Source organism: Calonectris borealis, chromosome 5 (assembly GCF_964195595.1).
Source record: "Calonectris borealis chromosome 5, bCalBor7.hap1.2, whole genome shotgun sequence".
Lineage (NCBI taxonomy): Eukaryota > Metazoa > Chordata > Aves > Procellariiformes > Procellariidae > Calonectris > Calonectris borealis.
This window is the reverse complement of record NC_134316.1, coordinates 16,350,846-16,374,205: the sequence shown is the minus strand read 5'-3', so window position 1 is coordinate 16,374,205 and position 23,360 is coordinate 16,350,846. Positions and strand designations below refer to the sequence as shown.

General features: G+C 34.5%; 1 protein-coding gene across 22 annotated transcripts in view; it reads left to right on the top strand.

Annotated features, from left to right (window-relative positions):
* PAPOLA (poly(A) polymerase alpha) overlaps positions 1–23,360 on the top strand; it is a 47,269-nt gene that overhangs the window by 9,457 nt on the left and 14,452 nt on the right. For 8 of the 22 annotated variants that reach the window (XR_012673815.1, XM_075151147.1, XM_075151146.1 and 5 more), the window contains exons 2-15: positions 1,524–1,721; positions 2,386–2,452; positions 3,861–3,942; positions 4,496–4,605; positions 6,610–6,663; positions 9,886–9,997; positions 11,298–11,387; positions 11,483–11,621; positions 13,131–13,203; positions 14,702–14,822; positions 15,753–15,837; positions 20,492–20,545; positions 21,309–21,428; positions 23,102–23,211. Coding sequence is in view for 17 of the 22 variants with exons in the window: in XM_075151147.1 (XP_075007248.1) it covers positions 1,524–1,721; positions 2,386–2,452; positions 3,861–3,942; positions 4,496–4,605; positions 6,610–6,663; positions 9,886–9,997; positions 11,298–11,387; positions 11,483–11,621; positions 13,131–13,203; positions 14,702–14,822; positions 15,753–15,837; positions 20,492–20,545; positions 21,309–21,428; positions 23,102–23,211 (1,415 nt within the window). In the remaining 5 variants the exon portion in view is untranslated. Of the gene's footprint in view, positions 1–1,523; positions 1,722–2,385; positions 2,453–3,860; positions 3,943–4,495; positions 4,606–6,609; positions 6,664–9,885; positions 9,998–11,297; positions 11,388–11,482; positions 11,622–12,224; positions 12,335–13,130; positions 13,206–14,325; positions 14,664–14,701; positions 14,823–15,752; positions 15,849–17,382; positions 18,469–19,366; positions 19,413–19,884; positions 19,970–20,491; positions 20,546–21,308; positions 21,429–23,101; positions 23,212–23,360 lie in introns of those variants that run through there. The other 14 variants (XM_075151148.1, XM_075151142.1, XR_012673818.1 and 11 more) reach the window with 13 other exon arrangements.

The window sequence follows — 23,360 nt, the reverse complement described above, 5'->3', positions numbered from 1 at the left end:
ATAGCTGTTGGTATAATAGCCATGTTTTCTGAAATATGTATTTTGAAGAGAGATCATAATGTTTTTGTCGGTCTCTGAAAGGTTGATTAATTTAAGTTACAAGTTGGTTTCAGAAAAAAAGCTTTTCAGTATGCTTAAAAACAATGATTTGTCATTTTCAAAAATCAAATGTGGGGGAATAATATTCATAATTTAGAGGAAAGTTGTCTATATATTAATATAAAACTAGTATTTAATGCTGCAAGTAACCTTTAGAGCTTTTTAAATACACTTTTAAGTAGTGTATTTTTTAAATAGTGTTTTTAAGTGGTGTTTTTTTTAAACCTGTGAAGTATATAATGAGCAAGACTAAGTGTTCTTAGACTTAAAATGTGGCTATCCCAAATGTTAAAGTATATAATTTATTCTAAAATACTGAATACGTTTAAGATTTTTTTTTTTTCTTAATGGCAACTTGTTGTTGCTAGTATCAGTTCAAAAAAGTTTTAACTGTATGGGTATAGCATGCAGTAATCACTGAATACAAACACTTGTATGTTACACAGGACCAAGTTCAGTTTTGAAACACTTAGAATTACTAGCCTTAAAGCTCAAACTGTTCTGAAAATAAGGCTGTGTTTAAATGTGAACATCGTAAACAAATATATGCCCATTATGAAAAAATGCATGGCTGTTTTTCATCCAGGATGCTCATCTAGGAAAGCTGTAACTCGTTCTCACAGTATGGTGATCTAGGAAACTGTTAGTAGTTTTCACAGTACGATAATGACTTTACTGCTGTGTTTCTGCTGAAGATTGACTTGAGGGTATCATCCTTGTGCTTGAGGTTTGGCACCATATCTATTTGCGTAGCTTGAAAATGCAAGGCAAGGATGCTATGAGGGCTTGTAATTGGACTGTTTACTAGTGAACTTAAGTCCTTGCAGATTTAACCCATTGTGGTGGCTTAGGTTTACTTTAGGCTTACTTTCCTATTTAGAGAAATACTTATATGAAGTAAAATGTCATGTTAAGGAAGCATGAGGGACGTGGAGAGAGTATTGCTTACATCCTTGGTACTTGTGCCGGGCAAAGTCTAGCACAAAGCTCTGATACTCTCTCCCCACCCCTCTAATGAAGCAAGGCTATACGTAATACTGCCAGCATGGATTGAGCTGACATTGTTCGTCTAACCATCCTCTCATGCTAGCCAGAAGAGAAGTTAGCTTAAAGTGAACTGTATTATGCTGTTGGGCTCAAAATGTACTAAAGCCTCCTTACTTATGTGAAAGTTCTGAGTGTGTGAAGTCAACTGATGTAAAAGATCATGCCTCATAGCAACTTGTAACCCTACAATCAATATTTAGAGTTGGAGAAAGGTAATTCTACTGTTGTCCTTAATAACACAGATTTAACACAGATTGATCTGGGATGTAAATGCTTACAGTAGGCTTAACTTTTTATTTCCTTAGTATGTGTCTCTTGTCTGCAACTCTGATGACAGAAAATAATTAAAAAAATTTTTTTTGTTTTGTTTCTGTCAGTAACTTTTATCTAATTGCCTTTATTAGTCCCGTTACAACCCAGGGATCACAAACACAGCAACTACAGAAGCATTATGGCATTACCTCACCTATCAGTTTAGCTGCCCCCAAGGAGTTTGACTGCATGCTTACCCAGAAATTAATCGAAACCCTAAAACCTTACGGTGTGTTTGAAGAGGAAGAAGAACTGCAACGCAGGTGAGTAAACACTCGTTCTAGCAGTGGTTTTCTCCTATCTTGAGGTTCATGTAGTTGACTACTGAACCCCAAGGATGTTTACGTTCTTTCAAATGCTTTCTTAAAAGCCTGGTGGAACATTAAGCTTGATTCCTGCCCCCCTGCCTCCCACCACCCCCACGCCTTAAGAGGAATACCTCAGAACACAGAAGGGAATTAAAATGGCCTTTAAATTTTGGAGGCTGGCTTGCATTTTTTTCCCTTCATAACTGTTTTGTCATAGTGGCCTCTATGCTTTTTTTTTTTCCTTATTAAGCTTTCTAGAGTTTTTTGCTCTCAGTACTGCTTCTCACTGTTCGTTTAGGTGCGTGTGTTTTATGAATTAAGGTTTTATTTTTAAAGTAAGTAGAATTCATATGCCTAAAATGTGTATAGGCCGTGCATGCGTGCATTTTTTTCTGAGCTTAAATCACTTGAACATCTTTAAAGGGGAAAAATAGTAGGAATGTTGTAAGAGTGACTTTGTTTCAGAGTGTGTGTGTGTATGTGTATAAAAACCAAGATGTGTAATTAGATCTGCAATGTTGCTGTAGTTGACTTACTGTGTAATGATGATCAGGTTCTTAAAAAATACTACTAGTTTCGTCTAAGTTCATGACCTGTGATTCTGCTGTTTTATCAATAGGATTCTAATTTTGGGAAAATTAAATAACCTGGTAAAGGAATGGATACGGGAAATCAGTGAAAGCAAGGTATGGATGTATTTTACATGGAACTGCTCATACTAAGACTGCTGTAGGAAGATAATTCCAAAATATGTTCCCAGCCTAAATAGGATGAATCTTAGATTTGGGCATCAAATTTGATCAAATTGGAAAAACAAATACCACCTTTGTGTAGCTTCTTCTGTTTCCAGGTAGCATCATCCTTTCAAAGTAGAACCTTGTCAAAGAAAGAAACTGATAAATCTTGGAAAAAGTCGTGGTAGTTGTAATAGTAATTTTCAATTGTTCCCTCTTCTCCCTAGGTAGAAATATAGCTTGACTTTCTGTCAATTGTCAAAACACATATATATAGTACTATGTTAATTATATGCTTAGATTGTTTGGCTTTCTGAACCAGTGCTAGATCTTAAAATGGACTTCTTGCAGCTTTATGATCTGTAGTCTTTTTCTTTAATGTCTGTCCTGTAATGTTACTTTTGTAGACTCTAATGATGATAGTAGTGTGTTTGCCAGATTATAGTCCCCCCTACCATCCCTACACACACCTTTTTTTGAATAATTATAGACTTGCAAAAATGTAAAGCTGGAAGTGGCTTTTTTTAGGGGTAAAAACCTAATGTTTTAAGCTATTTTGCTTTGAGTATATTTAGGATTGTATTTCTTCTGTACACTTCTTTTATGAAGTGGGAATTTTTACATGAACAAGATTATGTGGGGGATGATGACCCTGCTATACATGTGTTGATCGTTGAAAACAAAATAGTGAGACTATCTTGACTGGTGTAAGATTGGAAACTATGAAAGTTAATCCAATATATATTTCAAAATAATTCATTTTTGATTTGTTTATATCTTTTGCTGTGTGACCATTAATGTAGGGCTTCACATTGTAACAGTGCATCCTGTTATGAAAGGGTTAACTGTCTTTGGCCACAGTACTGTGTATTCAAGAGTTTTTTTGAAGATACAAATACAGGAGCTTTAGTATATGTGCCTGAACAATTTTAACTTAAAATAAAACTTTAAAGAATGTAGTATGGGTGTCTCTGAAAGTAATTTAATAAACACTGATACTGTAAATAGTATTTTTCTGTTGCTCTAAATTGGAATCCATCATCAATTTCTGAGTCAGTCTAAAATGCCTGAGTATTAAGCAAAATGTGTTTAATGTCCATAATATTTTAAAGGTGTTGCACCTGAAGTGTAGAACTGCTGGAACAATTACCAAGCAGTAATGTGTAATGTAGTTGAAATAGTTCCCAAGTGGCAAACGTACCTCGTTCTTTTCTGTAAATGCTAAGATTATTATTTCAGTAGTAACTATACTTTAAACAGCATAAATTTTGTGGAATACTTTTCTTTTGTTTTAAGATAAATTCTGTCTGTTGTTTTAACTTGTTAAGGTAAAATAACAAATTTTATTTGCTTCATTTAGAACCTTCCACAGTCTGTAATAGAAAATGTTGGCGGAAAAATTTTTACATTTGGATCCTATAGATTAGGGGTTCATACAAAAGGTAACATTTACTTTTATTATAAAAACTCATATGTTTGAGCTAATGACATAGCTGTAAATATCACACTTAAGTAACAAAAACTTATCGTCTTTTGAGGTGGTGTTAGACTTTTTTCCTCTTTTTTTTTTTTTTGTCAGCCATCTCCAATCTTCATTCTAAATAAAAGAAATACGTTCCTATATTATGTTCTTGTCATGGGTTGGGAAACAGACAAAAAAGTTGGAAATTACTTAAAAATAGAGAAAGTTGTGTACTTGGCTTCTCATGGTTTGTTCTTTGAAAATTACTACAAGTGTTCCACAGTTGAAAGAACATATGTATGTATTCAGTATGCTTAATGGTCATGAACGTTTTTTTGGTTGTGTGGTGGGGTTTGTTTTGTTTTGTTTTGTTTTTTAAATTTTCATTTGGTTTGAGTTAGTATTCCCAAAGAAAAGCTGTTCTACAGGAAGAGAAACTAAATTTTCCTGTTTAGTTTCAAAAAAATTTCTGACTATTACTGGTATTTCATGTGTGTGAAGTGTAACTAACTTGTGCTAATAAACAATTTCAGGTGCTGATATTGATGCCCTGTGTGTTGCACCACGACATGTTGAAAGAAGTGATTTTTTCACGTCGTTTTATGAAAAACTGAAACAACAAGAAGAAGTAAAAGATCTGAGGGTATGTGAACTGCCTGATACAGCTGGCTGAAGTGATGATGCTGAAAAGTTAATAGTGAAAGATGATGCATTAAATAAGTAAATACAACTTTACTATTAAGGCTTGCAATGGATTTTTAGTTAACCTGCAGCAAAGCCTATCACCATAGTTGAAATAAATAGGGAGTCTTCCAAATTTTCTCTGTTCCCACTTACTAGAGACACTCATTTAAAAATCTGGATGGCAGAATGATCTCCTAGCATGTGTGTTCGTATTGCAAAATTTCTGCTTACTCTCAGCAACAGGCAGATGCAAATGTGTTTGGTCTCGATCCTGTTCAAGCTAACTTGTGTGTTTTTAATGAAGGTTTTAAAGTATATTGTTATGCTGCTGTTTTATAATTTCATGCTTATATAAACAATTACAGTGGTTAATATTAACTAAACCTCCTATATTGGCTGTCAACTGTGCATTTGAAAATGGAGGTTACAGTTTTTTGTGTGTCTCATTATTAGACGCTTGTGCAAGATTTTTAGCATGTAAAGATGAAGATTTCCCTTGTAGAAACGGAAGACACACTGGTATACAGTATTTTGTTTCTCTTCTACCTAAATGACAAGCCTCCCTAGGTCAACTGGTGGGAGCTTTAATCTTCTCAGTGTTGGGCTCAGAGTGTATTTTCTCTGCTTCAATTCTTTCTTTTTAGATGAAGGTAGTTGCTGGCAAGTATTAAACTTTGTTTGGTTTAGTCCTGCTCCCATAAAATAAATGGGACTGTCTCTGCAGCATTCTTTCACTCGTATGCATCCTGTAGTTGGTAACTACCAGGGTAGTGCAAACATCTGGTGGTAATAATAAAGCATTCAAAACAGTTGTTTCAGTGCATATAGTATCTGAACACTTTTAGTTATCTTTAAATCCACATGCTATAATTATGAGGATTCAGATTTTCAGATTTCCAGTTAACTTTGCTATAAACTCTAACTCAAGCTAATGCAGTTGATTTAGCAGCAAGGTAGATCAATGTATGCTATTCAGTGTAGCTCTGCAGTGATGCAAATAACCTTTAGGTCAGGGTGTCATAACACTTTTAAATCATTCCAGCTAGGTCTAAGAAAGTTTGTACATCTCCATCTTTAGGGAACCTAGACTTTCTTAATGGTTGCTCTAGGGAGTGAGTCTGAGAGGCTTGTGAACTTCCTATTTTGCTTAGGATCCATCCTGCCAATCAATAACATTAAGGTAATCTTAACTAAGGTTAAGTGCATAGAATAGTGTTGTCTCTTCTTGTTAAGAACTGGAACACTCTTAGAACTGTGTTTAGCCTGTGGCAGTACCTAATGTTTCTTATTCGGAAGTATGCAGTTTTCTTTGCTTTTTACGAAAGCAGTGCTCTGCAAATCTGCATTTAGTTCAGATGCTCAGTTCAGGAAGGTGGTATTCCTAGCTGATTGCAGAGGAGACATCAGGTTCCGTAATTTCATCATGGATACTGTTTGTCAAAGTACGTTATTAATGACCACATTTAGAGAAGATGATCAAGCTCTGGAGACTGGTGACTTGCAACTGGTTTAAGTGAAGTCAGGCTGCATAGTTACACAGTTGTCTCCTTGTCATCTCTCATAAAATACTGACTGCAGAAACAATAGAAGTAAGAGGCATCTTAGAGTAAGAATCCCCATAGGTTGGCCTTAGAATACTTAGAGATGCTGTGAGGAGTAAAAGATGCTTGATCATGTCCTACATGTAGTGAGAAAGAGAGTTGGACCTTGAGGTAACATGATCAGAGCTGGTCGGTATAAGTTTGGGTTATAATTAACATCTAGACAGCTGTAGCACATAGTAGATCAGTGCTTACTGCATAGATCCTCAATGGTGAAGGAAGATATTGCTGACAAAATTCGACCTAAAAATGGAAAAGCATCTGTATATATAGCATTTCATTGTGATTGTTTAGACCTGCTAGCTATTGCTTGTAAATGTTCTTCTCTATACTGAAAATAAAATATAACTTTTTTCCCCCAGGCTGTTGAAGAAGCTTTTGTCCCAGTTATTAAACTTTGTTTTGATGGAATAGAGGTAAAGATCATCTTTTATTTTGTCTTGGTAGAACATGGTTAAAACAAAGTTTTCAAGATCTCCATAACTCACGTAGTATTCATTAATATGAGTGCTATTAAAGTGACTCTCCTAAGTTCATACCTAAATCCTTGACAGCAGTCCTCATTTGTGTAATTTAAAGTGGGGCTTTAAGACTGAAACAAGTCTTTCTTGATGTACTTAAAACTGCGTGTTGAATATCTCCCTATTCTTTTGTAGGCACTGTTACCCACTTGTACTGATTAGTTTACTGACCTGTAGAGTACCAATATTGGCATTATTAAGACTTAACATTTAATAGAAAATGTATTCATAAATAATGTGGCTTCAGTAATTTTTTGGCTCCTAATGATTAACTGTCCAAACCTTAAATTCAGATTTGCTTCAATACCTTGTACTATAGGAAGTTGTGTGATCTTTGATCAGTTCTCAGAAATGTACTGTTGAAGGCAAACTGGATATCCCCTTTGTCCTGATCTCTTCAGACGTCTGCAAACACATGACCAAAACCATTGTTTCTGCCAGTTTCTATCCAGTTTGCCTGTAGCCTGATGGATCAGCTGTCTTGGAGTGATGAACTTGCTTAACTTGATTTTTTTCTATTTTGGGAGAAGTTGCTGAAAAAACAGGAACACTGTTTTCAAAAGATACTCTGTTAATCTTTCGTGGACTGTTTTATAGTCAATCTGTCATCTTTTCTTATTGACAATACAAAAACATACGACCTGTTCGTACACACAGTTCATCAGACTTGTACCTGGATTATGTCAGCCAGTAACTGGTGGGTATAAGAAGGGTGCTTCACAGTGGGGAAAGAATTCCCATGCTAATCTTCTGACACATGACGTGATTTGAAGAGCTGTAGTATTGTACGCCAGACTGGACAGTTTCTTCTCTCCCAGTCTGAGTTAAATATCTGCCTTGCAGTTATAATGGTCATTAGTTAGGGTACTGGCAATTTTTGAGTCTCAGGAAGAAGATGAACCACACCCCTTGCCCTCATCCATCCAGCTTTAGTTATTTGTATTTTCACTGACATTTGTGTCAGTTGACACTTAGGCAGAGAGACATATTTTCTCCAAATGCAAAAGATGTGCAGAGAAGTGTAATACTATGCAGTAAGCTAGCCTGTGACTTTCCATCTGACTCAGCCATTTTATTACTGTCCATATATAGTTGGGTATTAGGAACATTTTTCTGGAGAATCTGTTTTCTGTTTACATAGCTTAGGTATTCATTCTAAATATTGAAACTTGCCATAGGCATCCTCTGGTTAGTCTGTTACTTGTATCTTTTTTTCCAATCATTTACATTCAAGCCAGTGTTGCCTCTCCTTTTTTAAAATTAAAATTCAAAATAGAAGCCTAAATAAGGAAATGAAAGGTTGTCTTAAGAGTACTTATGATAGAGATACTATAAGAGTAGTAGTATCTTACTCCAATATAGTAATTTATGATAGGCTCTGATGGCTTAGGTTTATAACTGAGACTTAACCCATGTTGCTGACAGTGCATGGAGTTCTCTAGTCTTGAACACTAACTTACCATAAGCACTCTTTTTATATATACAAGTGTTGTTAGGCCACAATTTCTGATGGTTGCGTTTATGCCCAGTATGTCAGTATCAGAAGACTTTATTTAATTTTCCTTTTCCTAATCCAGGCAAAAGGTGTCAGAAGTTACTCTCCCTGTAAAGAAAACCTTAGAACTGAGGAACAGGACTTTAGTTTTGTGGTGATCCTGTCAGTTAAACTTCAGAAATTGCTGCCAATACCAGTTTTTACATACTCGTTTTATGTTCTTGCTTAAAATAAGCAGAACAACCTTGATTTTTTTTGTTCCTCCTGTAGAAAACTGATTCCCTGCCTGCCCTCCCTCCCCCCCCAAAAAAAATTACGTAGGACAGGCTATTAATTTCTTGATTTGAAAAATCCTTCTATTGTCAATGAACTTTGAATCTTTAGAGGTGTTAGACTTTCTAGAGATTAGAATAGAACTTCAAGCTGAAGGTAATTTTGAACTACTTTTACATTGAAAAGTAGTACTTTCGACTTAAGTAGAAACTTCTACTTATAGTATGGAGTGTTGTTAACACCAGCTATTAAAGATTTGAAAATCAAAAGTGGACTGAATACTTTAGAAATTACTTTTCTTTGGAGAAGTGCTTCATATTTTAAAACAGATGAATGCAAAATTTTAAGCACCTACGAAAAGTTCTTCATCTTAAGGTATCTTCAGCTTTGTTTTATCTGCAATAGTTTTAATGTAACTAAAACAGTTTTGTTCTTGATGCAGTAGCACGAGGTATTTCATCATCTTGTACATGAAGTGGTATCAGTTTAGGCTTTTGATCATCATCATCTGGTGAAGGGGGCTTGTTGCCTAGCAGACCAACTGCTGATATGCACTTGATATTCTCATCATACTGACTGACTGGTACCTAATCTAAGACTGGAAAGGCAAACTGGCTTCTTTACTCTGTATATGTCCTTGCTGTGTATCGGACAATGTAAAATTCTGGTTCAGTGCTGAATAATATGTTAGATATTCTTGACCTAGAAAAGCTGTGGTGACAGATTACTGCAGAAGTAATAGCAAAGAAATTTGGTATAATTTCAAAATTTATACAGATTTACACACTTGCTCAGTAGCTTGCTGGATTTTCAGGACTTCCTGTTTTCTGTAATCAGATATCTAGACTTTTCATAGATACTGGTCCTATACAGAGGCAACTTGTTGCATCTATGCTTTACAGTGCTGTATGGGAAAGGTCTCCTACTTTTTGCGTAATTCAGTGATAATTTTGAGAATATTTATGTTAAAACTAGGTTATATCTTCACAATTTGCTCTGATGTAGTAGAATTTTGTATTCTGGACCCAGAAGTGGTGCTTGTCCCCAGATGATTTTTATTTACATTGACAGTTGACATAGTTTTTATGTGTGTGCTGGTTCTGTATTGATTTTAATGTGTATTTTATCCTCTTGGAAAAGGAGCCATAAAATAGATGAAGCATCTGAAAGTGTTTCTTTTAATGTCTGTGAAGGGTGATGGTATGTATTGTTTAAGGAGATTCTTTGTACTAGGAAAACTTCTATTCTTATTATCAGTAAACTTCGTGAAAATGGGTTACAGAATTTAATTCTACAGAAGAAAGAAGAAAAAAGAGTTTTCTAATGTTTCATCTCTTTTTTTTTTTAAGATTGATATTTTGTTTGCAAGATTAGCACTGCAAACTATTCCAGAGGACTTAGACCTACGAGACGATAGCCTACTTAAAAATTTAGACATTAGATGCATACGAAGTCTTAATGGTATGTATATACAGGTTTGTATATAAACTTCTTGTGTAATCTTTTAATAAGTCTCCTAGATTGTTTGATACAGTAGTTTAGTTGTGGACTTGACTGAAAATACAGCAACTCCATATCTGGAATGAAGTCATAGCCAGTTTTATATACCTTTTTTGAGAGAAGGGTTGTTTCCGGTTGGCCAGATTTTTATAAATTTTTTTCTTTGGGTAGTAAATGGTGCTGTCTAGAAACTAATGGGACTTGAAAGACTTTTATGTGGAGCACTATCTCTTTGTATAAATAAAGGTGTGTGCCTGTTTTTTAATTTGTATGTGTTTTAGTATGCATAAACATACATGAAATTAGTGATAAATCAGTGATAAATTGGGGATATCAAAATACTGTCAGTTTGAGTTTAGCCCCTTAGTAGCTTACCAGCTTGTGTAACCTTAACTTTTCTATAATACCACAGCTTAAAAAATTGTTATTTATGTACGGGATGGTAGGGGCTTCAGCCTGTATGCAACTTGGCAGGGAAGAGGAGCATGTGAGATATCACTGATTTTTGTTATGAGCTGAAAATTTGGTAATTTGAGATTACCACAGCAATTTGCACTGTTTTGTGAAATTCACATTTGTACCGTCTCTAGAATTCATACTTGCCTCTTACTTGCTTTGAAAGGAACTCCTAATCTTACATAATACTGTTTTCTTTCAACCAGCTCTCTGCAACTATTTAGTAACAATGAACAACTATTATTCTTGATAAAAAAAAAATCAAGCAGTTAATATTGTCATCTGTAATGTTATTCTTAAGCCTGAACATATCCCATCAAAGTAATGATACAACTCATATGTTTAAAAACTATTCTTTTTAGCCTGTTCTCGTAAATTCAAACAAGGCTTTGGCCTTCCAGGTTTTCTGTAGGTCCATGAAGACTCATGCTTTTTTAATTTGTCTGCACGTTCTATGATATACTGCGTGTGATCCCATAACAGCAGAACTTTAAAACTTGTTTGTTTCTTAAACAGCTTGTACAGTTCATAAATAACAGAAAATCAAGTAGCAGTCCAAGACTGTAATTATGCGTGCATGAATTGTCTTCCTGAGTGCTGCTGTAAAACATTAAAAAAAAAAAAAAAAAAAAACCAAACAAACGAAAGTATGTTAAGCTTTCTAATTCAAAACAAAAGTGATCAAAATACAAAAGGAGTTTCCAGCATGCTGATCTAAAAAGTTTGATAGTTTTGAAGGTGAGGGAGGGTAAGCAAGCAAAAAACTTTGCAGGCAGCAAGCTTAACGAATATTTTTTTTTGGCAGGTTGCCGGGTAACTGATGAAATTCTGCATCTAGTACCAAACATTGACAACTTCAGGTTAACACTGAGAGCTATCAAACTGTGGGCAAAACGTAAGCAGTTTTATTCCAAAATTTGTGAAGTTTTTGTGAACTCTTATAGTTACTGATAACTCTCTCCTTTTGTCTCTTTCCTTCTCAATCCACAGGCCACAACATCTATTCCAATATCCTAGGTTTCCTTGGTGGTGTTTCCTGGGCTATGCTAGTAGCAAGAACTTGCCAGCTTTATCCAAATGCAATAGCATCAACTCTTGTACATAAATTTTTCTTGGTATTTTCTAAATGGTATGTTTTTTTTTTTAATCTAGATTACACTAAAATAAAATTGTTTGTAGACACTAAATTTTAGTCCTGTTTTTATGGTATCATTTTCAGCTGTTACCAGATTAAGGTGGTAGTTATAGAAGAATTGTTCTTGCTGCCAGAAAGTTGTTAGCTTGAGTTTTTCAGTAAGTCATCCAACATGTCTTGTTCTTAAAACCACACAGTTTTTAATTAAAATTTTCTTAAGTATTTGTTGTAACTCAACATTATTCTTCAGATAAAATACTTATATAGTGGAAAATAAGAGCAGACACCTCAAAATTTAAAGTCTCCTAACATTCGGATACTAGGATAATGGGAAAAGGAGGTATGTCAGTATCTGGTTTAGGCACATAGCTTAAATGCAGTTTAGGAGAACCAGTGGCAAAAGTGCGGTTTTTAATCTTGTCAGTGTGGAGAGGTGGTGTTTTGGTATTACATATGGTTTCATACTCCTGAGCTAGTTACCTCAGAAAAATGGTTTGAATAACTCTGGGAACAATGAGAACATTCCAAGTAAATTTAGAATGAATGGGACAGAAGTGTACTTTGCAGATTACAAATGAATACTCTTTTTCTTGAAAGAGCATGTCTGGATACCTATATTCTTCATGAGACATTGACAGATTTTAAGAATCATTGTGCCAAATTGTTACTTTATTTCAAGTACAGTGTCTTTCCTTCTTAACGTGAAGGTAATTTCCACAGTTTCACTGTCTTGAATCCATAGGCTTTATAGCCTCTTTGAGGTACCTAGTGTTTAGTAATATCTTGCCACACAAAGCTTATAGAGGAATATTGGTTGCAAGCTCTGTTTAATGTGTTCTTTATACTGCTGTATAAAGATTTTGATATGTGCATTTGATATGTGCATAGCATAGGAGCATTAATGTACAAACACCAAGAGATTAACTGACTTCTACTTTTTATAGGAAGATAACTTTACTGATGGGAGTAGAGACAACTTGAAGAACAGAAGTGTTACTTTTCTTTCCTTTTTTTTTTTAGTGTTTCATTCAGCATGAATTCTTCATTCTTTTTGTCTTGATTGGAATTTTTTTTTAATACATACGCTTTGTAATGATACTATAATGCTGTAATCATGTTGGCTGTTTCTTCTGTAGTTTGTCCATGAAACAGCTAGCTTGAAGATGGACCCAATGTCAATCTTCATAGAGGAATTTCTCTTGATAGGTATACTTCAAGAAGAATTTAGAGGCGTTTACTTTAGTTACCTAAACCAGTGGTTATAAAGCTCCAAGACTACAGAAAATTCATTGTTCTGATGCCCTGGAGAAGCTAATTACAGATGCATTGTAGTTCAGCAATACAGTTTATTTAAACAACCCCAGTTAGACCAGCTTAGTCTTGAGGACATGATGCTTTACCTTGAGAGCAGAGTTAAGAAGGATCGCATTCAAAAGTATTGTTTGTTGAACATATATGGTTGTATCCAATAGTCTTATTCAGTGCTACAATCTTTTTGAACAGGGAATGGCCAAATCCAGTGCTATTGAAACAGCCAGAAGAATGCAATCTTAATTTGCCTGTATGGGACCCAAGGGTTAGTGTATTATTTTTTCCCCTATAAGTCACACTGTACAATAAATTCAGTTGCTTAAAGAATCATAGGTAAACTTCATTTTGGGTTTATTAAACTTAATATTTTGGTATTATGTCTTCTTTATAAGTAACCTCCAGTTCTCCTGGGTGTGGAACAAAGTTAGCTTAATTTTCTGAACTGAACGCTTGAAGCACACTTGCTGAACAATGTACTTTTCACTCCTGACTTTTGCAATAAGTGATCTTAATAAATACTCAGTGTAATTAGATATATGCCTTAAAGCAATGCATCTTTGAAAAACTGCTTATCTTAAAACGGTTTGCTTCTGACTTAAAACCTGCTACTTTTGCAAGTGTATTGAATTCACAGTGCAGCAGTCACAGATGGATAGGTTCAATTCCATATAGTTGTAGTAGTGTGTCTTTTCATCTTGGACCAAAGAAGATCATAACTTGAAGTCTTTAAGTTGTTTTGTATATTATTGATAGTATTTGATCTCCATCTTTGTAGCACTTATATTAAGAACATTGGACATTAATGTCCTTCAGGCAGTCAATAAAACAGCTTGCAGCAGATGCCCAGCTCACATTCTGAGGTTTCAGTGGGCTATACCGTGAATGTGTTCAGTGCTGTTTTGTCAATTTTAGAATAGTTGGTGTTCAACTAATCTTTTTTTGGTGAGTAGTGTAAGCACCAGAGGTTGAACTGTATGCCCTTTTGTACTTCAAATCTGTTTTTCTGATTGACAAAAGTCCACGTTTAAATAATGTGAGACAGCTGAAAAAGTGTTCTTGAGTCTTACTGTTATTCCTGGGATAAGGGGTTTGAGGTCAGTGTGTCACGGGAACTGTCTGTGTTGTAGTAGCTAAACCAAGGTGGGCTAAGTTAATGACAGGGTTTTATTTTTAATTTACCATCTACAAGATTGCTAACCTAATGCTATTTTAAATGTATTTTGTGTGTGTGTGTTTTGTCCCTTTTTTGTTTCCCTGTGTGCTGTTTAATAAAAGATATGTTAATGCAAGTGATGCTTCTGTCAGGTTGCCTAGAGCCTCTCGTCTTAAGCTGGCTCTTTATTTTCAGTAGTGTTACAGAAATAAAGTATAAAATTTTTTTTGCAAGGTCTGGAAGACAATCATTCTTCTGAAGGTGCTCATGTGATAAAGTATCCTTGTTTTGTTGTGATCACAAGCTAATTTCTATGAAAGAGAGAAAGTGTTCTGTTCAGTTGGTATTTCTGGACTTAGAAATGCCTGCAACTTGATCTCAATGTGCTGACAGGTTACAGCCCTTCCACATCACTGTGGTTCAGAATGATGTCCTTTGTGAAAGCATTATCCTTGTTTTCTAAACTTTCTCTGAACTGTTGGTAAATTTACTTGGTCTGCAAACTAAGGTCTCTTAGAATTTAAGACTCGGTTGTAGTAAAGGGAGAAATCCAAATTTGTTAACTCATGTGTATGCTTGAAGAAAACTGATTGGCTGTTGTTATATATAGGTAAACCCCAGTGATAGGTACCATCTTATGCCTATAATTACACCAGCATACCCACAGCAGAACTCTACCTACAATGTGTCCGTTTCCACACGGATGGTCATGGTTGAGGAATTTAAACAAGGTAAGTATTATCTTACGCTCTCTATATAAACATTTTCAAACAGATTTAAAATAGTTCCATTGTGGGTATGCTTTGTGAGGGGGGAGGTGGGAGGATACATAGCTTCTTGACATGAGACTCTCTTCCGAGGAAGATAAAACTTGTCCTGTTACACATATGTGGCTTAAAGTTCCAAATTCAGTAGAGACTTCTGCAGATCTGTCCTTCTTTCTTAGAAACTGAGGGTAATTAATTAGAATGCCTTGTGCTCTGAAAATGAGAATTAATGATACAATATCTTCTTTCTGTTTGTTTTAGTAGCTTTAGATTGTGTCATGCCACATGTAAGATTAGTGTGGTAATCCCACTTGATTGCCGTTTCTAGGCCTAATACAATATACTTGCTCAGAGATGAGTCCTCTAGATTTATCCTAGTAATCTACTTGGATAATTATAGTAGATAAGAGAGGATGTTATCAAAGCAAGGAGTAGACGATGCAGAGAGCAACTACTAGCAGCTCTCTCAGGCAGAGCAGTAGCTTATTGTCTCACTGTTTCTTTGCCTTGTACAATGCCTTGCACAAGAGATGATTCAAGTACTGTAAGGAAAAAGATCTCTATCTTCTTTGGACTGAGCAGTTACTGTGGCATACACAAAAGATTAAATTGAGCTGTGTTACACTGCAAAGCAAAAATACCTGAAATCATCAGCCTGATCAATTAACATACATTTCTAAGCGTGTTTTATTGAGGTTCCTTTTAATAATATGACTTGTATACCAATGACCACTTAAGATATGATTGGAATATAAAGCTTTACAAAGATAAATTCCTTTGAGTTTGAAGGGGGGAAATAATTCGTAGTAACCTTTGCAAGTTAATAAGCTGTCTTTACTCTGGGTACTAAACTGTATTTAAAAAAAAAAGTTTAAATGTTTTTTTATAATTTAGGTCTTGCTATCACAGATGAAATTTTGCTGAGTAAGGCAGAGTGGTCCAAACTTTTTGAAGCTCCAAACTTCTTTCAAAAGTACAAGTATGTATTTTATGGCATGGCAGAATATTTTAAGTTTTATCAGTTAAAATATCTAATGATGCTCTGTAGCACAGGATCTTAAATATACATACATTAGACTTCCAAAAAATGTTTTGTTAGTATTTTTCTATACAGAGGGGGAGTGAATACACTATGGTCCTTTCTATTAGAAAATGAATAATTTCCTCAGATACTTTTTTTTTGTCTTTAACATGTATTTCGGAAACCTGTTAGTCCCTGACCAGATATTTAGAATGTCACCAGTTAACTATACAATTGGTATGCTACCAATAAAATTGAAGACATATCAGCTGGTTTGACTAACAGAAATGTTCTTTAGTGGTGTCAGTAAGCATTCTAAAAATGGGTCTTGCCTCCCAGGAAACAAGATTATTAAAAGAACTAATTCTGAAGGTCTATATTTAAGATGAATACGTACTTGAAACTGTATGTTTTCTTCTGTCAACATAGTCAACAGTTCACTCTGATAATAAAAGATATTTTTGCAATTGTGTTGACTAACTGCCAGATGTACTAGTTATTACTAGATTTTTTTCATTAAAGCTTAAGGCTTTTGGCTCTTTATTAATACTCTCTCACACCTAGCTTCTCTAATTTTGTAATGTCTCTAAGGGAAATACTGAAGTTCACACTTCACATTTTTAGGGTTTCTAGTAATATGCTTGTGGGGCAGAAGCTTGTTAAATGTATATGGACTTGCTGAAAGTTGTATTTTTATAATAAATATGGATTATTAAAATACGGACTACATCTTCTTTGCCCTCAGTTGAAATTGGAGACCCATTTTTCTTGAATCAAGATCAAATATATTTTACACTTGTTTCTGTGTTGGGTGGTTGGTTGGTTATGTACTAATCTAAACAAGACTGAAATATACAGTTCCCCCATTAAAAGAGACTGATGACCTTCATAATGTGTCTGTGTTTTGTTTCTATACCTTTTGCATGATAAAAGCTTTAAAATGTTTGGATGGCTTTTATGTTATACCTTGGAGATTAAGTTTGAATACACTTAAAAGAGCACTGTAAAGTTATATTATTTTTTGAAGTTAAAAATGGGCTACAGACAAATCAGTTTATGCTCAACGTGGTTGCTAATCAGTTCCCTAGTACATTTTCTTTGTTTCTTTCAAAACTAGGAAAAAATAGGAAACATTAAATATCATTTGAAATAATCTCCATTTTAATATAGTCTTTTGTGTACCAGCTTTAGCCATTTTACCATTTTAGCAATAAAAGCTTCTCTTGCCAACATTTAGTATCCAGGTTTTGTATGTTTTGCACAAAAGGTCTTTTTTTTTTAACTGTGAAATGGTATTGTGGAGCCTGCTTTAATTTAAATTGCCCAAGATTTTCTCTCTTTTACCTTAGTAGGTTAATTTAAAGCTTTGGTTAGTAACCTTTACAAAATAAAATCATTATATGCAGTATGCAATAAATGTGGCTCTGTTGGTCAAATCTCCATCTGAAAACTAGACGTTTTGGATTTTTTTCCCCTTTTCACACTCTCCTGTTTAAATTGTAGGTGCTTTGACTTGTTCGTGCTGAAATTCAAAGCAGTGTGTAGTGCTCTGCCAGATAAGAGAAGATCTGATCCTTGCTCTGAGACATGCTTTTAAAAACATTTTCTTTTCTTCTTTGAAAGCATAGCTTTAGTAATCTGTATCACTCAATGGCAATTATTTGCTAAACATCTGTGTTGATCGTAAACACTTTTGACTTGTTAGCTGTGTTTAAAATAAACAAACTTCAATGATGTGTGACTAAGGAAATCTGGAGGCTACTGCATACCTGCATGGCAGGAGCAGATTAGAAATTGGGAAAATGGGGAAATCTGTTTTTACTAGCTTTATTAATTTTTCTTATTTTTAAAATGTCAGCAATTACTTGCAGTTAGGGAGTTACGACGTGTTATCTGCCCTTCATGTACGTTCAAATTTTTCAGATGGGAAACAACAACAAAGAACACACACTTGCTGGGTATGGTGTTTTACAGGGAAATGATAAGAATAATTTCAAGTGGATATAACATGAGTATGAAGTGTTACATGAGAATGAAATTATTAGAGTTTAAAACCAAGAGGGAAGTATGGTCATGAGAGAAATAACACTCATTTAATGAGCTCTAGCATATTGTTTTCTGTTATAAAGACAGATACCCTGCTAAATAAGTAGAATATAAACATACCTTTTAAAAAGGTACTTTGAACACTTGCTTTGATAGGACTTTATCTAAAGCACTGTATAATTTAAAGTGTAAATCCTGGACAGCTTAATAAAGAAAAATTGAAATGAATATGTTCAGGTGTTCCCAGTTTTTTTCAGAAAGTAGTATGACTCCTAAAAATACTTCGTTTTTTTTGTAGGTACAGGTGTTAATAGTGTAAGACAATTCCATAATATCTACATTAGGTTAGTTTTATGAAAACATAATGCTGATAGGGAAACAGTGGGAGAGAAACAGCACCAGTTTCTAAAAAAAAACCCAAACCAACCAACCAAAAAAAAAAACCCCACAAAACAACAAAAAAAACCAAAAAAAGACCAAACTCATATACTTCAAAATAATATCCTGCATCTAAAAATCACCACTGAGATCACCATCACTTCAGAATTTTTTTTTATCATGAAGTAATAGATACTTCTGAATTAGATGTATTCTTTGTGATAAAATTACAAATGAAGAACTGATAACAAATCTTGTCTTTGTAAAATTTAGCAGTGAGACCTTGGACTCTAAAACTAAGTATGTCTTAATTTTTAACAGCTTGTGCTATTTAAGTTTTACTGAAAATGGCAGTAGCAGATTTCCAGTGATTAACTCCCTTTCAGCACTGTTTTAACAGTTGGGGGTGGGGGTGAAGAAATTGCATCTTTTCCTTTTCTTTCTTTTTCAGCTAGCAGCTAGCACTACCTGAGCAAAAATAGCTAATCATTATACTTATTTTCATAAATAAGGCTTAGGGTTTTTTTCTAGGTTGAGGCTTTTAGACATAGCCAAATTCAATTTTTTTTTAAATTGTTCTTCAGAAGTTTGTTTCGAAGAGCTGCTTTTAATAAGTAACTGTAAAATGAGTTTCTTCAAATACTTGCAGATTTGAGATTTGTCTCCAGTTCATACATGGTTAAAAACAACAAAAAGCTTGAGTTGTCTTTCCTACTAAATGAAACATTCTGCAAGTGTGTGTGGTATGTATGATGTAGGAATCTTATGGATGATAGTTGCATATCTAGTGCTCCTTAGGAGAAACTGATATTAGAAATTAGTAACTTATACAGAATTTGAGTAAAGGACCCTTACTTTCTCTCTCTTTTTTTTTTTTTAAAAAAAAAAAAGATAAATGATTGGGTCATGGTATCCTACAAGTAACTAAAATGAGGATTTCAATAAGATAACAGGAAAAACATTTTTGTATGAAGCAGTTAATACTGCCAAAATGCAAAAAATAAGTAGATAAAAAGCCCTATTCAGAAGAGGGAAGAAGTTTCTCCAAATCTCTCTTTTCCAGTCCTCTTATTTCATTGACATTCTCTGACTGAATTCAAAGGACTGTGGCATTTAGCAGTTTTTCTTCTCTTGCCGCCTAAAGATAAGTATAGAAACATGTAGTTACTTGATTTGATCTGTTGATTTTGATTTACTATTACGATTTAAAAGCCTATAGCATCAGAGGACTCTTTGCATCATAGTTTTTCACCATCATTGACCTTGTGTTCCTTTCTGAGATATATGTACTAGGGTCTAATTCCTCATGTTACTACGGTTCTTTAAATCCTGCTCTGAAGATACCTAAATACACCGTATCAGTATAGAGTAGTGCCAAGTTGGGTGACTTAGGATGTTAAAATAAACTTCCCAGATAAACTTCTGAAAAACCTGACTGTAAATATATAAGGTTCCCCCACCTCTCATTATGAACTCAAGTTCATGTTAAAAGTAATCATCTCTTGTTCCACCATCCTTGGGCTTTTTTGTTTAAAATACCATTCTTGCTTTGTATACTGTTTCTTTGAAATTTACTTACAGTGGGTATACACTGATTATCCTGGAATATAATTGAGAGCTTAAGAATTATCATCAGAGGAAACATTCCTTGTGAAGTTTCAGATAAGTGTCTTCAGACAATTCTAAAATGCAGATATAAGATTTTTTTAAATCACATTTGATAGTGTTATTTTTGACTTTGAACGAATGCATATGTGCTAACCACTCTTCTAACTATTCAGAAATAATGTTGAGACTAAGACAACTGACGTGTAGATGGTTGTGAACAATTGTTTTTGCTTGCAATCTCTAGTAGTCAGTTAAATCCCTGATCTCATTAGGTATTGAAATATCTGTACTGTTTTTCAATTAGTGCTATGTTCCTAGCCTGTTATTAAGGTTACTGGTATTAAAGTGTAGTTGCAAGTGTCCCTAAAATCTGAAATGTTTCAAGAAGTCCTTAGTCATGCGCTTGGGGGACATAGCCCCTTTGTCTATTTAACAATGCTTAATTTTATTATTGGGTATATACTTAAGCTAATAGTCTGTAGTCTGCAATGTAGAACTTACTGCAAAGTTTTAATATTAAGGTTTGAATGTCTAGTTTTAGAAGTATAAATAGAATAGCATATTGTCTTTATCTCCAAAGGCATTATATTGTACTTCTAGCAAGCGCACCGACAGAAAAACAGCGACTAGAATGGTGAGTATAATGCTTGCTATTTAAAAGAAAAACAACACCAAACAACAAAACCAAACAAAAACCTGTCAGCCTTGGATGCAAGGGAATATCTAGTGTATCTAGTTTCTTTTTAACAAAACAAAGTGGAACTTCAGTGTTTCAAAATTAAATGGATGAAGATGGTACACTTCTGAAAAACGGTAAAAATGAAGAACCAGGGAGTGAAGGCTGTTGCTTGAATTTTGCTTCTTTACAGCACTGTCAGGTTCACTTTACAAATCTTATTTTCTTCAGCCTTACGTACTTTTTTTAATAAGCAGCGTGAGGAGGTATGTTTTCAATCTCTTGAAGTACTGTTTCTCAAAAATGCCTCTTTCTCTTGTTTCTGCTCTCTTTTATTAGAGAAGTTTTAAGATTGTCAGGTACTGCGAATTTCTTCAACTTTAAAATTCATCATCTGAAGCCAAAAGAATATTGCAGAAATATGTAGGAGTTTCTTGCTGACTGCCTTTTACATGATGTGTAATGTCTTGCTGTTTAATTCCATTTGTAAAATGAGGCCATAATGAGAGCTTCAGGGCATTCTTCCCGTGCATTAGTTTTTGTAACACATTCACTTGGTTTATTGATCTGAATTAATCTGTCATGTATAGTGCACTAGTTCATTTGTAGTTTCAAGTATTAGTGTAAGGAGAATGTTGAGGATTTTATCCTGATACGTGATATTAGATACTTCTATTATTTCGTATTAATGAGAACTTGCTAATAAATGACGTTTATGCAGGGTGGGCTTGGTGGAATCAAAAATCCGTATTCTAGTTGGAAACCTGGAGAAGAATGAATTCATTACACTGGCTCATGTGAATCCACAGTCATTCCCAGCACCCAAGGAGAATCCTGACAAGTAAGCAAAACTGTTTTTTCATGTGATGGTGAGGAACTAACTTAGCTAAAATACCAATTAATTAATTAATAAACTAGCATTTTTATAGAATCTTAAATAGATTAATTTTTAATGACAGCATCTAAAAGCAAAGAGTTTTAAGCTCTTCTCAAGTACTATTTGTAAAAGTAGATATTCTTTATTCTGTATAAGAATATTTCTGAGCCAGAAAATAACTTGTAAGGAAAGAATATGTTTTTGCTAAGAACTGTATTAATTGCGTAATTTCTTGCCAGTAATCTGTGTTAGCTACTGCTACTTAGCTGCTGCTGTTTGAGCATCTAGCATCAGTTGGTACGACAGTTTTAACTGTGAGGCAGCACTGAGAATCAGGTAGAACATCAGGCACAGTAGAACCAAAATCTTGAGTAACTAAGTACATTTGATGTTATTAAATTTAGCAGTTGAGATGCATATCATTTAAACTTGGTAATGGCTGATGTTAGAATTCCTTGGGATGTGGAAACAGTGGAGAGAATACCAAGCACTTCAAATTGTTTAGTATTATATATGTTTTTCAACTCCTTCCCCCCTCTGCTGCCCCCTCCTCCCCCACTCAAAACAATGACGGCAGGTGTGTGGGCTAAAAACTCTTTTTAAGACTTTATTTTATTTCTAGACAGTGTTGTAATTAACTTGTAAAGGAATCATATTTTTGTGTGAAGTGTGAGAATGGGGAAGAAATTTTTGTCTTCACTGGGAATATGTGAAAAGCATTGTTTACCTTCCACACAGCCTTTTCCAGACATCAACTGCTGCGAGTGACAGTATGGTGGTACTTTTTTTTTTAAAGTTACATACATAAATTACATGCATGTTCCGAGTGAATTTGGACAAAAGCGGGCAGTAGCTCTTCAGCACCATTTTAGTGGGTAAATACAGCTACAACTTATTTCAGAGGACTTGATGCAGGCAATGCTTTTAGGAAAGGTCATTTTCCCCGATGTAAACAGTGTATGTTCTTTCACCTGCCTGCCTAAATTTGTTCATTGATTGATTGGAAAACAGTGTGCTTCTGAAGTTGTCTTACAGGGAAAAAACATTTGAATTAAAACATTAAATGTCTTGAGCTGCTATAGAAGTATTACACTATGTTCTGTAATAGCATATAATAGTTCATCTTCCATATATATTATGTGAAGGTGAGCTGTTAAAGGGAGGCTCTTCTTACCTGAAAACTGCACTTTGTGGTGAGTTACAGACATTCTAGAGTTGAAGACAAGTTTAGGTGGCAAAATGGAAGTTGTTTAGTAAGGTAATGGATTCTGACTACTTTCAGGTGCTGAAAATCTGTGATCTCCTTTCACAGATCTATTTCCTTTACAGTTGCAACGGCTAGTTGTAACTCCTAAAAATGAGAGAATCTATACAGAAGCACACTTGAATGAAGTAATCTACTGATGATCTTGGTTCATTAAGTTTGCTGGAGACAGATGTGTCAGTGTTTCATGACTTTTTTTGTATTGCGAATGAAAAGGGAATGTCGTCAGCTTTGTTTTTTGCCCTTCTATGGCTAGCTCACCATTGCTAGTGGAGCTAAAATATACAACTGTTGTCTATTGCAGCAGATAACTTACTGGATTATTCGGTTCTTCTGTCAGTATTATATGACTGTTTTCTGTAAAATTTTCCAGGGAAGAATACCGTACAATGTGGGTGATTGGGTTGGTGTTTAAGAAAACCGAAAATTCTGAAAATTTAAGTGTTGATCTTACCTACGACATTCAGTCTTTTACAGACACAGGTGAGTTTTGCTTTCTAGATGTTGTGGCATTAATAAACTTATTGAAGTTATTTTCCTTGTTCGTAATGTAATCTGTTTCAATAGTAGAATTGTATCTAGACATAGAGTAGAAGGATTCAGCTAAGGAGTTAGGGTGTTATTTAATGAAA